Source organism: Physcomitrium patens, chromosome 21 (genome assembly GCF_059467195.1).
Source record: "Physcomitrium patens ecotype Gransden chromosome 21, ASM5946719v1, whole genome shotgun sequence".
Lineage (NCBI taxonomy): Eukaryota > Viridiplantae > Streptophyta > Bryopsida > Funariales > Funariaceae > Physcomitrium > Physcomitrium patens.
In genome coordinates this window covers 2197381-2210721 of record NC_143430.1, presented here as the reverse complement: position 1 = coordinate 2210721, position 13341 = coordinate 2197381, and the positions used below count along the sequence as shown (strand labels likewise).

Below are 13341 nucleotides of genomic sequence, written 5' to 3'. Positions count from 1 at the left end.
TTTTAAGAAGTTGCTTTCAAAAACTTGTAGCACCCTTGACTATACATTGTATTTTCAAAAAATAAAAAAGTACCATGCAATAAAGTGGCACAGACATGTGCATTATCCACAAACATGACCTGGGTTTGTGTCTGATTCCACGACCCTGGTTTGCTCCAAATTGTTTGAATACCCAATGTGGAATATTGCAAGTTGGCTCAGCCCGCAACATCACAAAAGCATCCCAACTGAATCATTCTGATCACTAGCATAAACACACACACACACACAACTAAACCATTTGGCTTTGTCTAAAAGCTAACCTCTGTTTCCACAACCAGATTATCCATCCTTCCACTAATAGATTTGGATTTGGTCATTATTGTAGGGGTTTTAACACATATGCCACCAAGTATTAAAGCCTAGCTAGCTATAGTTAAATAATGATTCTCCTCATGATTGCAACCTCTCTACATTTACTTTCACTACCTTTTCCACTATGAGTTCTTCTTTCCGCAGACACACATATATACATATATATATATATATATGCGTGAGAGTATGTGTGTGAGTATTCATACACACGTAGATATGCATATAAATATATTCATAGAAAGAGAGAGTACTGAGGCCGAGCCGGACCGGGCCGGGCGGGGAGGCCCAGTGAAGAATGACGGGAAGGGGAGGTTTTCCGTTGTCGTGGGCTGCCATGCAAATGAGGAAGACGAAGACGAAGAAGAAGAGGCAGCGATGGCGGCATACGGGCAGAGGAGGAGGATGTGAGTTGAAATGCGAGGCTGGTGCTGGTGCTGGTGCCGCGGTGGTGGAGTTTGTGGTTGCCATCAAGGGCCATTGCAGTTGATCAGGGCTTTTGAGAGGGAGCCGCTCATGCATGGGGCCTGTGGGCAGCCAAATTTGGCGACGCAAACCCCACTTCCACCGTGGTTGGTACGCCCTCCAACGACGAAGTCCGGACAAAGGAGGAGGGATTACGGGGGAGGGAAAAGCACCTTGAAATCACTTCCGCTGATACAGCCAAAATACTACCGTAGAGCAAGAGATTCCGTCTGAGAACTGGATCAAGGAACAATGCCTCTTCTCTCTCTGGTGACGGAGGCCAGCAGCAGGTGATGCTGTGTTTACCGCGCGGTAAAGTTTGTGCTTCTTTACGTAGGGAGGTGTGAATGCGACGTGTTACGGAGGGCGATGGCCTCGGTTATAATGTCCACCGAGAGGAGGGAAGGAACTTGAAGCTCCGGAGAAGAAGAATCTGTGCCTTCGACTGTCTGCTGGCTGCTGTGAGCTCCGGTGTGGTATTGATTACGATGCTGCACTGCGTTATCGTTTTGGCAGCTGGAAATTATTCGAGACCGGCCGCGGTGAAATCGAAGAGGTCTTGAGGGAAGTAGAGGGTGAGGGGGAGGACGCTGGGGGTTGGAGTTTGAGGCTTGCGTTGACGAACAGCGAATGTTTATGCTAGGAATGGATGTCTGGTGGGCGGAGGTTGTGTCCAGGCGCCGATGGAGAGGTTTCGAGGATTTGTGCGAGGTTAGGAATGGATCTTTCAAGTTTAACCACGTAGGTGCTGCTAATTTGTAATGTGGCCGAGGTTAACGGCGTGTGAGGCAAACTGTTGTGGTAGTGAATTGGGGGAAGAGTTCGCTCTTTTAGTTTCTTAGGTTGGTTTTTAGTAGCTGTCCAAGATACAGAATGTTTTCAAGTGAACTGGTTGAAGTGGTTTTGCTGATGCGATGCTGGTATTGAAAACGTGGAAAATTTCATACCCCGACACTGGTCTGGAGCACAGCTCGACCGTGGGAAGTGATTAGTAATATCCATATAACTTTTTGACCTTGAGATACTTTCAAATTTGGTGCGATCAATGCCTAGGAAGGAGGTAGCGTTAGACGAGCATTTATGAGCTGTTGACTCTTGGCTTTAGTGGTGCTCAATGAGCACAGCCTTCTGCCAATTCTAGATTGTCTTAACTATAGGTGTCTCCCTTGAGTAGCGCGAGACACATGATGGCAAACACGCAAAAAGCTCAATGTATCGGTTATGCTGTCAGCTTCTGGAACAATTAGTGCCGTGTTTGATTCAGACACGCAGTGCGATTCTGTGTCTGAAGTCTTGTCAAGTCCAACCATTAACCGTTTCTGGATTGACGGTACTGTCAACGGGAGTCATCAGATTAGTACGTGTTATATTATTGATGTAGCAGAGTGTTTGCTAGTACTGAGTGGGAGTTCATGTATGCAGGCATGATGAAGGTGCTTCCGAATCTACATGGACATCGAGATTCTGTAGGATTCACAGATATTTTGTATAATACAGATATCTTCAAGCCGCAGCTGCTTGTTGTGCGAATTCTTGAATATGACTTTGTAGGGTTAAGCCTATGCGGAGGAAATGCTTAAGAACGTTAGGTTTTAACAAGTCGGCTTTATAAGTTTTAGAAGTGACCATTTGGTTGCGGAGAGAGCCATTTCTGGGTGATCATTTGGTTGTGATGCTGATTTCAACACAACGTTGTGGTAGCATGAAAAAAAACATCACGAAGAGCTATTATGTCTTGTCATGTTACGTTAGACTTACTGAGGAGTTTTTGCTAGTTCGGACCAGGATTGCAGTAATTGGAGATCAGTATCTATGCCTATGAAAAATCGCTCTGACCGGTATCTTTTGTATCCGCAGCAGTATTGAGATCCAACTTAATTGAGAGCGGATACAGGAAAAGCTAAGCGAGATAGCATACATAATTTTAGCACAAGAGTCAATGGGGGGAGGAGTAGCTTCAGAGGGGCAAATGGAAAAGCGAAAATATCCTTACGGAGCATCAGATTACAAGCTGTTTGAGGAGGTAGGACAAGGTGTAACTGCGACAGTGTATCGGGCACATTGTATTCCTTACAATGAAACCGTGGCCATCAAGAGCTTGGACCTCGAAAAATGCAACACCAACTTGGTAATGTATTCTGATGTTTTGTTTGTTCAATCTATCTGCCGCTGAAGAAGATTTCTTGATTCGTTTGTAAAATCTATTCATTTTCATACAAGCGAGGGTTTTTGACAGTTACAGGGAAGTTCAGGTCACGTTTCTACTTTGTTATTCTTGATGATGGAGCTGTTCATTGGGGCACAACTAGTTGCTTGAGAGTTGTCACCTCCTTTAAAAGCTTTTTGTGTTCCGATACAACCCGCATCACCCCAGAGTAATTGACCTGAAGTTACTTTTGTATTCATGAAAGTTAAACTGATTCACCTAATAAACGCGAACTATAGTTACTGGGTTGAACGTCGTCAGCTGCTGGTCCTCATGCTCTTCCCTGAGGACAACTTTGAAACTGATTGTACCTAACCAATTTCTGTGTTACATTATTTTTCTCTGTAATGATCCTCGTATTATGCTGATGAGAAGGGCTGCGCATTGCAGGATGATATACGTCGAGAGGCTCAGACAATGAGCCTTATCGATCACCCAAATGTTGTAAAGGCGTATTGCAGCTTTGTGGTAGAACAAAGTCTTTGGGTAGTGATGCCCTTCATGGCAGGAGGGTCTTTTCTACATATCATGAAATCAGCTTTTCCGGATGGATTTGATGAGCCTGTTATTGCAACGGTGTTGAAAGAAACCCTGAAAGCATTAGAGTATCTCCATCGTCATGGCCATATCCATCGGGATGTGAAGGTACTCTAGTACACGCACTGTATTGCTATTTTAACGTTCTCAAGGTGTTGGAAAATTTCTTGTGTTCCATGCAAGAATTTGTGTATGAACAATTTTTATCCTTGGTTTGACCATTGGAGTTTTTCGAGTCTTTATTTATGCCTTTAGCTATCAGTGTATAGATATCAAATTGTAGTATTACACTTATCCCACCATTGGGAAGATGATGGCTAGTCATTCGTAGTTTTTAAAATGTTAAGATTTTGAGGGGGCTTATATTAGACCTACGTGAGCTTTTTAATTGTTTCTTGATGAGTTTCTTAGTGAGTTTCTCAGTGCTGTGCAGGCTGGCAACATTTTAGTCGATGCAGCTGGAGCTGTTAAGCTTGGCGACTTTGGCGTTTCCGCATGCTTGTTTGACACTGGTGACAGACAGCGAACCAGAAACACTTTTGTTGGAACACCTTGCTGGTAAAAGCCTGCACCATGTTATCAGGAAATAAGAGGGTGCCAGTCTCAAATTACAATACATCGATCACGTGAATAAATTTTCATTTGAATTGTACCTAATCAATTAAGGTTTTTAAAAGGTTGATGCTGCCACACCATGGAATGCTAAATTGACCTGGCGTGTGCATTGAAGGAAACCAACAATGCGGCTCAGTTTTAGTCCATGGTCAAAAACATTTCATTGATATAATTAAGCTATGAAATCGAAAAAGTTTACCACTGTGAAGTCTCGTGATGTGACATTTACATTGTCAATGTTGGTTGTACAGGATGGCACCAGAAGTCATGGAGCAGCTTCACGGCTATGACTTCAAGTGAGATATATTCTGTTATCGTGGTATCTATGAAGATAAATGTTCTTATTGGTGTTCTAACACCCGTGCAGGAGTCAATGAACATCATCAGCAACATGTTCTTTACGGCCCAGAAGAAAAAAAAAAAAAAAAATGGTTCTTTTTGAGATCGCAGGAGCCGTTAGCTACTTGTTGTCTTGGATTCGAAAAGAGGGTTTTTATAATCATTAAAGCTCCGTTCATTGCAGGGCTGACATATGGTCGTTTGGGATTACTGCACTGGAGCTTGCACATGGTCATGCTCCATTCTCAAAATATCCTCCAATTAAGGTGAGATGTTTAGTTTCATGATAAGTAGCCCGTAGTAACTGGGACTGCAATATTCAACAGCTCTATTCTTTTGTGTTAGGTTTTGGCCAAATCTTTTGAATAATCTACTTACGCCGTGGTTTACAAGTGGTCGCTCTGAGTTTCCGTATTTTTAGATCAAACCAGCGACTGACGACGAAAGAGTGCAACAGGTGTTGTTAATGACGCTACAAAATGCTCCGCCTGGACTAGACCATGAGCGCGACAAAAAATTCTCAAAGGTTTGGAAGCTTCTCAGTAGCCAAGTTTTGTGGCGATTTCTGCTGAGTAGGCCGTGTTCTGTGTGAGGGGTGTGTATACTCTCCCATAATTTCAGCGATTCTAGCTATTGAAGCGTGAAACAACAGTAAACCATCAACGTCGTGTCTCCCGTCAGTCACTCTGAACAATTGAAACAAAATCTCTTTCGACATATAGCGACAAGAAGCAGCGTATGTTTTAGTGTTGTTTGAATAAGTTTATTAGTAACCACATTGTCAACTTTGTTGAGCTCGTGATCCACAACAATCATTTTTGCCCACTTTTGTGCAGTCTTTCAAGGAGATGATTGCAATGTGTCTAGTGAAAGATCCAGCCAAGCGCCCGAGTGCTGATAAGCTGCTAAGACATTCCTTCTTCAAACAGGCTCGTTCAGGTGATTATATAGCACGCAATGTTTTATATGGACTTCCGCCTTTAGGGGAACGTGTAAAGAAGCTGAAGGTACTTTCCTTCAAACCAGGAGTATGCTTCATCGTCTCTTGTGGTTCTTTTCAGTCATGAAGCTGCATAGTTTAAGAATGCCTTGTGCACTGATATTTATGGTAGATTGGCTTCACTTGTTTGCACTGTTCAATTACAAGAGGACAGTAAAACACGTTTGTCATCTACAGTGCATCGATAGTGGTCGATGTTTGATGTCTACTTTAGATAATTACTTTGTGCTGTGGTCGATTAGCTACAGGATTTTAAATACAAGTGGTTCAATTATAGTACATTCTTGTTCATGTTACTGATTATTTGCGTAATTTTTTCTTTGATTTGAGTAGGTCAACGATGCCAACCGACTTGCTCAAAATGAGCAGGAAGTGCAATCCCAGGTGCAGTGCGTCGTAACAATTCAGATCTAGACTTGCCTGTTCGTGCCTATGTCTTCAGACTGGATGTATCTCTACAAGTCTTGTTTTTGTAAACAACTATGTCTATGCAGGTCTGTGCATGCCTGTCCTTTTCTTCTTTCTTCGCTTCGACTTCATTAAAGTAAGTAAGATGACGAAAGAAGTATTACATTGATAATGCTGATGTTATGTAGCGTCCTTTGTTTGTAACAGAATGAATACAAGAGGGGAGTAAGCGGCTGGAATTTCGACCTTGACGATTTAAAGGCAGAGGCTGCCCTGGTACGTCTCTTCGTTCTAGTCATGGTATTGACGATGCATGGAGCGGACTGCTTGACAGGCTTGGGTACGCAGACACACCTTTTTGACTAACAGCAAAGAACAAAGATCCAGGCTGACAAGCTCAGAATGGAAGCCTGGAGAAAAGTGGTTTTAGCAGTCTCCGATTAATCTCTCATAAACTAATATTCCATTATTTGCATAGATAAAATTGGATTGCTTTTCCTCAGTTGCATGACTACTTATTTCATGGCTGTCTAAGCCATCGTGAAATTTCTGATGTTGACAAGTCAGGTTTTCTGCAGCTGACTTATTAAGCCTTTATCAACAAATGTTTAATGACGTGTTCCCAGATACAAGACGGTGATGAGGATCTATCTATGGTTGTTGGAAAAGACGTGATAGTCGTGGAAGAACAGGAGGTGACAAAACTCCAAGTTCTCCCCTTTATGGAGACGGATGGAGATGTACCCTCACACTGTCTAACTCCATCACCTCCACCTTCCCTTAGTCGACAGCCGTCGATCGATAGATTCCAGCAACCAGTTACGATACATTCCATAATTGCTGAAACTACAAGTGATGTAAGTGCTCAATGAACCCTAGAGCAAATTCAAGTTGGGGATTAGTCGGAGGTACTCGTCGGAAAATTGGACGTATTAATCAGACATGTCAATTCATTCTTTTTCTTGCCAGTTTCTTTTTCTCACATCACCACCATGAATTGTCCATTGTGTGGATTTGTGAATACTACATTTAGACATCATAGCCAGAAAATTCCTGAAATGATTATGGAGATTCACATATTACAGTTTCCACAGGCAGGAGAGCGAGTGACAAGAGTGCGATCAGGGCCTCTTCCAAATCCTGTCCAAACCAAGCCTACAAATGGGATGAGGTATTGTCGGCTAGCGCAACCAAGTTGATGACCTTGACTTCAGTGTTTCGAATGGAAGTCTTTTTCATTATTCGGAAGAACAGATCTCTTCCTTGCAGCTGACAATGATTTATGACTCTTCTTGACGCGCGTGTAGAGGCCGTTTTGAAGTATGGGAGGACAATAATCCCGAAAGTCCAGTTTCGCATGGTTCGCCAAGGGAGAGCCGACGATCAGCGGAGGACAAAGAGCCATCCCGACGAGAGAGGGACAGCAGAGAATTTCGCAAAGCTGATGATAGAGAGAGAAAAGAGGATAGAGAACAAAGGCGTTCGGATGAGCGAGGTGATCGAGATGCGTTTCGTCGTGTAGGAAGTTTTGGATCTGAGCGTGTTCTTTCATCAATTCGTGGTCTCACCATGGATTCACGAGAACAGGACAGGTATGGTTTCGTTCTTTTCATTTTCCTCGTAGACTTTGCTGATCTCATGAACGCCAATTAAACTTTATTTTATTAAAAAATGATTTGTATGTTACTGTACTTGAGCTCATTGATGGACTATTCCGTAATGATACACTTGTTGCTTGTAAATTTTCTTTTGTAATTATCTGACCGGTTCTCTCTTCCTGTTAAGTTTCTTTTATTTTCGTTTCTAGGTGGATTAGTTCCCTACTTTGTTTTATTTGTTGGTTGTGTTAGTAATTGGATGTTTATTCGGTTCTTTGTGATTCTGCTTCTCAATATTGTTTTCCCCACAGAGACAGAGATATTCGCCAAAATGGACGAAATGGTGAGGAACTCATTCGATACGGGCCACGGGAACGTTCTTATAGCGGGCCCTTACCCTCTCCTGTTGATCGTTCTATTGCCGATTATCGGCTAATCAACGGAGGTCAAGGAGTTTTCAGACCAACTTCTTCTGTGCTTTTCAAATGATAGATGAACACGTCGGTTATTTTCAAGAATTTAACTAGTTTTTATCACGAAACACTATTCGTAAGTAGTTTTGGTCATCATGCCATGTGCACGCTGCCTAGTTTGATGCATGGTATACGGCAGTTTGATGACTCGACTCCGTTTTAAATTAACAGGGAGCAAGGAGACGTTGGAGGAAAAAACCAAATATCTTGGCCAAAAGGGTTCGGTGCTCCAGAAAGGACGCTTCTCAGTCACTTCAGATGACATGAACTTGGAGGTAATATAATCAAGGGCATCGCTGCTACTAATCAACGCAAAATCTGGCATAAGGATGGTGATGTAATGCACAATTGTCAACACAATATTAATAGAATATATGGATTACGTTACTGTAAATAGGATTAAGTATTGCAAAGTATTTGCTAAGCAATTACTTCCTTCAGAACTCACCTGGCTGTTTCATGTACGTTACACTTAATTACCCTGATCATAGGAATAGTGATTGACAGTATTTTCGTTGATATCCTTTGTAGGATTCGCCGCATGTGAGCTCAAGAAAATATTCGAACGTCCCAGTAAGCACCTTTAAATACTCTATATTCTGCTCACCAAAATCTCTCTTCAGTCTTTAGCTTTACTGTCATGATGTTTTTGATTGTCATTCATGCATATCTGGAGTTGTGTAATGATTCGAGTGTCTAGTATGATCAGATACACCAAGATAGTCATGGTTGCTCAATGTGCAGACACCACTTCACAAGTCCGCCAGTGCTAGCGAGTGGTCCAACGATCGAAAAGTCCTTGTATGTTTGAAATCTCTTCTCCTTGAGTTCACTTCCATTTCGTCATTCAGCTCATACTCGTCTTGCCGTTTCGGTGAAAGGATTTAAAAAGTAGAACCTTGCCAATTCTAGCGAGTGATCTGCTTTTTCATCGTGGTTATCTTTGCGAATCTAGATAATTTGGAGGTTTCGTGGTGCTACGGACCTATTTGTAGTCTATCAACCTCGGGGCTGTAGTAACAATCTAGGTATTTTGTGACAGTATGTCTGCTATGAAATATGTCACATTGTTTTGTTGATACATCCAACTTCTATAGAATAATTCGTAAGTTGATACCATGTTAATTGATGTTGATCGATTGTGTGATGTTTATTGATCTTGTAAAGGGTTTGCAAAATCCCGCATCTCCCAGCCAACAGTCGATAGCATCAAGTCAAAATATTAGTGGAGCAATATCACTTTGCGCTGGAATTATGCCTCAGCTACATCAAATTCTTCAACATGGTCAAAGACAACAGGTAAAAGCATTGTATCTTCAACACTAATATCCATAGTATACACTCTAGCAAATTTATTTAGAAGCTATCATCGTTGTAATTCATTGGCGAGGTAGGCAACCAACAAATATGAAAGTGATGGAAGTCATTCAACTTTCTACAAATGAGCAGATGTGGATCAAGGATTGATGTTAGTGATGTACTGTAATACTAGAAAGAGACTGCGGTTTCTTAACAACGAAAGAAAAAGAATAGTCAATTAATTTACTGTGCTTTGTAATGGGCGATGACATGTAATGTTTGAGGTCTTGAATTTTCTGTTGATGTTTCAAGCTCCCGATCTTACCTCGTATTCCATGCAGGAAGGTATCTTGAATCTCATTCAGTCTCTCAGTCCAACTGACGCTGCCAACTGTAAGTTTCTCTAAGTTCTATACAAATGTAGCACACCTGCGTTGAAGTTTTGGTGTCTTCTGTCAATATATTTTATTGTGGAGTTTTGGATTAAGATATGCTGGAAACCTTCATCCATGCCTCCCCCGCATATAAAATTTGAAAACTACCTATGATAAAGAAATACTTAAGTCTAACTACCAACGTGATCATTTCGTGGATGCAGTACAAGCTTTAAATTCTGCTTCACGTTACCTGCGAAGCTTAAGCGCAAACTCTGTTGATTCGTCGGTGAGCATATCCAATAGAATATGTTTCAGAAATTTTATTGCTTCTACTAAACTCTTAGACTATCCAATGTCATGGATGAACTTAAAATAGAGTCTTAAATTACCCATTCTATGAAGAAGATAGTATCTTTATATGTTTCTCTGTGATGTCTCCTAGAGCTAGTCTGTCTGTGCAAGGTTTAATCTTGAGGTATAGCTTCTCCGTAACTCTTCCAGTGGTTTTCATGCAGAGTGGGTGTGGTTCACCAAGAAGTCCACAGTGCGGATCGCGAAACCGCCCAAGCCAGGTGTGGTACTGGTTTGCTCATAATTCTTGAATTGGTCGTTACACTGAGTCTCATCTAATTTCGTGATATGAGGAGAAAGGTGCATAGCATTCTTGAATGCTATGCGCAGTACAACCTCCGGTTGGTTGCGTGGATCATCCATGTGTCAGCTCAAACTCATTGCCTCGTTGCCTCACCGTGCATATCGGATCCTCTCATGATCGTTACCGTGTAATGTTGATGCAAGCTGTCTTCACAATAGAATCAATAAATATCTCTAAATTATTACGTGAGGACCAGAAACGAATATCCGCTTGTGTAACGAGATGGTATGTCAAAAAAGAACCGAAGTGCTCGAAACAAACTTTTCTCTTTGATACATTCTATGATCAATCTCAAGATGAATTGTTTCCATCTTAATTTTCAGGTTGAGGCATCCCATAAGGGATACTACAATTGTCAACTTGAGGTGTCAACAGACAAGGAGCGTGAGCTTCTTCATCAAGTATCTGAACTGCAGGCCAGGTATTACAACTCTTCCGAACTTTGAATTTGTTTGCCGTTTGATCATGTAACTTCTAGGCTAGGCAGGCCCTCTACACGCGTCACGTAAATTCTTCTGTCAAAGTTGAAGCATATTTTCAAGACCTCTCACATGGCATTTTGCTTGGCAGGATGGCTAACCTTGTTGACGAACTGCAAACAGTGAAGCTGCGAAATGTTTCGGTAAGGTTACTGAACACAAACCACACCAAACTGTAGTCCCTAATGTCCTCTTGAATGTCCAGTTGGTGAATAACAAGTCTGACGACTTTTTTGACACTCGTCAAGTCGTTCTCTGTAGGAAGAAATCGCGTCGTACACGGTCAAACTTTATCGAATATCCTCATGGAACTCCTAATTTTCGGTTTGTGAGTATTGTCCAGCTTGAACGCCAGTTGAATGCTATCTACAACAAAGAGGAAGAAGAAAGGATAAGGAAAGAGGACGCGGCCAGAGAGAGTGGGTGACCTTTTTAGAGGTCATCAGCTTGATATGCCAGTTAAAGCCGTCGAAGTATATAGTGCCTACCAGGTGGGTTACTGAGCTAGGAGTTTATTTCAGATTACTAGATCAAATTTGAAACATCTGTCTTCTTGTTTTTAGAACTAGTGTACTCAGATATTTCCTCTGACAAAAGAATGGTAATACATCTAGGATAAAAGTCAGCAAATAGGAGATTTCAAGCAGCAGACCGTCGGTTCAAAGATGATCAAAAGAGCTCCTTCGTCAAGGCGCGTCAAAACACAGGGCCACAGGCTTCTTACCGAAAAACATACATAGTACTGTGTCTCATGTCTTGTACTTTTGACCTCTTTTGAACCACGGGACAAACACTCTCTGGTTAGATTATCGTAACAATACGAGGATTTGATGGAAGTTCTAAGATGAGGAATGCCCTGTTGTATCTGCATCTATTCAAGAATCCTCTCAAACAAGACTGGTTACTCTTCATTACCTCTGAAATCTTCGGCCCTCAAGGTGATAGAGCTGTTATTTCTTATTTATTTTCTTTTATGAGTGTAGGTTATCATACTATGTATTGAGAACTTGTTCACTATGGGCTTGCATTTCTAACATCCCAACCATGATTGAATATTCATTGTATCATGGAGCTTTATTTGGAAAGTCAGCTGTGTGAATTATTATATTAGCAATAAAGATACTTTTGCTTGTACAGTTTGACACTTAAGACTCAGCAAACAGCAAAAGAAAAGCCATGCAATCAACTTGGTAATAACACACAAAGTCTAAGTGGTTATTTTTTTTTAATTAATTGCCTCTGTTTAAATGTCTGTATTTGAATTTAAGAGAATTAATCCATTATCAGTAAAATATAATTCATACCTCCACCAAATCCACCTCTTAGATCTATTCTTACTTCTATTGTGCTCTCTTCTTAAATCTACTTAGCATATATTGGATGTTGAGTGCATGTCTAAGAATTATGTTCTTGTAACTAACAAATCTAACATTTCTAACATTTTTGTGGGCCATTGTGAATACCTCAAGGGTCTTGTTAACCTTCAAAACACAATTTCTAAAACACTAACCTCAATTGAACCTCAATTATTTTAGATTTGACTATTCAGTTGGATTCAAATTCATAATTCACATTTAGCACAACTTGTACCAACACACAAAATTTCATCCATAGATTTGCTATAAAATTCACACAATTTATCAAAATGTAGTCCTCTTTTTATTTAGCACAAAACAACTTCAACTTTGCTAAGCTTTCACAAAGTTAATATAAAGTGAAATGACTTAAAATTTGTTGAGATCATTAAATGTAGTTGGCACTCTCCATAATATTTACTGTAGACTATAGTAAATACCATAGCTACAATATTTAGAGTCTAGTGGAGAAGTACTGTTTATCCTCTCCTCTCTTTTCTCTTCTTGTATATGAGACACAACCAGATCAAGAGATTTTTGTGTGTGTGAAGCTCTCTCCTTAGAAACCCTCTTGTCTGTATGACTTACTACTACTCTTGTGTGTGTGTATGATTTACTATTACTCTTGTGTCTTTCTAAACATTCTCAACACGTTATCAACTCTCTTCTACATACCATCACAATTTTTTGCTCTAGTCTTTGACTCTTCAAACCTATTCCTACCCTTACTCAGTGTCTGGGTCATGATCTTGTTCTTCTTGCTAGTCCCTCACACATTAGCTGCTTGCTTAGAGCACTTGTTCCACTCCATGCTCTGAATACTTGATCCAGCCCAACTCCACCCTCTGCTTGTTCCGTGCTCTCTACTGCGCCCCCTGCTTGTCGCCAAACAGATGTCGAACAACCACCAAATCCACCGCTACCACCCTGTCGCCGCTAACGCTGTCGCCCGCCACCGTCGCCGCCCTAACGCCACTGCCGCCGTCGCCGCTGTTCGTTGTCGCTCGCCGTTGCCAGCCATTGTCCGCCGTTGCTATCCATCGTTGCTCGTCGCCGCCCGCCGCTGCAACCTTGCCGCCCTACCGCTACCTGCTGCTGCCATCTTATTGCTGTTCTGCTACCTTAATCTACAACTCTTTCTACTTAAAAATATATATATATATATATATATATATATATTTATT

The 13341-nt window shown here is 41.3% G+C and overlaps 1 protein-coding gene across 16 annotated transcripts; it reads left to right on the top strand.

Annotated features, from left to right (window-relative positions):
- Positions 1-1082: 1082 nt before the first annotated feature.
- On the top strand, positions 1083-11946 carry LOC112274384 (uncharacterized). 16 transcript variants are annotated; one of them, XR_002967419.3, is made up of 25 exons: positions 1083-1527; positions 2677-2944; positions 3413-3667; positions 3993-4117; positions 4426-4470; positions 4698-4779; positions 4971-5039; positions 5350-5520; positions 5847-5897; positions 6129-6197; positions 6548-6778; positions 7016-7092; positions 7229-7513; positions 7831-7964; positions 8164-8267; positions 8524-8565; positions 8737-8793; positions 9160-9291; positions 9633-9684; positions 9890-9954; positions 10184-10240; positions 10647-10744; positions 10894-10945; positions 11146-11293; positions 11417-11946. XR_002967419.3 is itself a non-coding variant. In XM_090245612.1 (24 exons), the coding sequence occupies exons 2-24, from the start codon at positions 2756-2758 to the stop codon at positions 11227-11229; spliced, it is 2526 nt and encodes an 841-aa protein (XP_090101738.1). In that variant the 5' UTR covers positions 1083-1527; positions 2677-2755; the 3' UTR covers positions 11230-11946. The 16 variants fall into 16 exon arrangements, 4 of the variants coding, with proteins under 4 accessions (XP_090101738.1, XP_024359608.1, XP_090101740.1 ...); XR_012216343.2 differs by having other exon boundaries at positions 1242-1527; positions 2674-2944; positions 9637-9684; XR_002967424.3 differs by having other exon boundaries at positions 1242-1527; positions 2674-2944; positions 11425-11946.
- Positions 11947-13341: the final 1395 nt, after the last annotated feature.

Coding starts and splice junctions, on each gene's coding strand:
- LOC112274384 (XM_090245612.1), top strand. CDS start 2,756: ATGGGGGGAGGAGTAGCTTCAGAGGGGCAAATGGAAAAGCGAAAATAT. Junction 6,198..6,547: donor TAAAGGCAGAGGCTGCCCTG/GTACGTCTCTTC, acceptor ACGTGTTCCCAG/ATACAAGACGGTGATGAGGA. Junction 10,946..11,145: donor TGAAGCTGCGAAATGTTTCG/GTAAGGTTACTG, acceptor AGTATTGTCCAG/CTTGAACGCCAGTTGAATGC.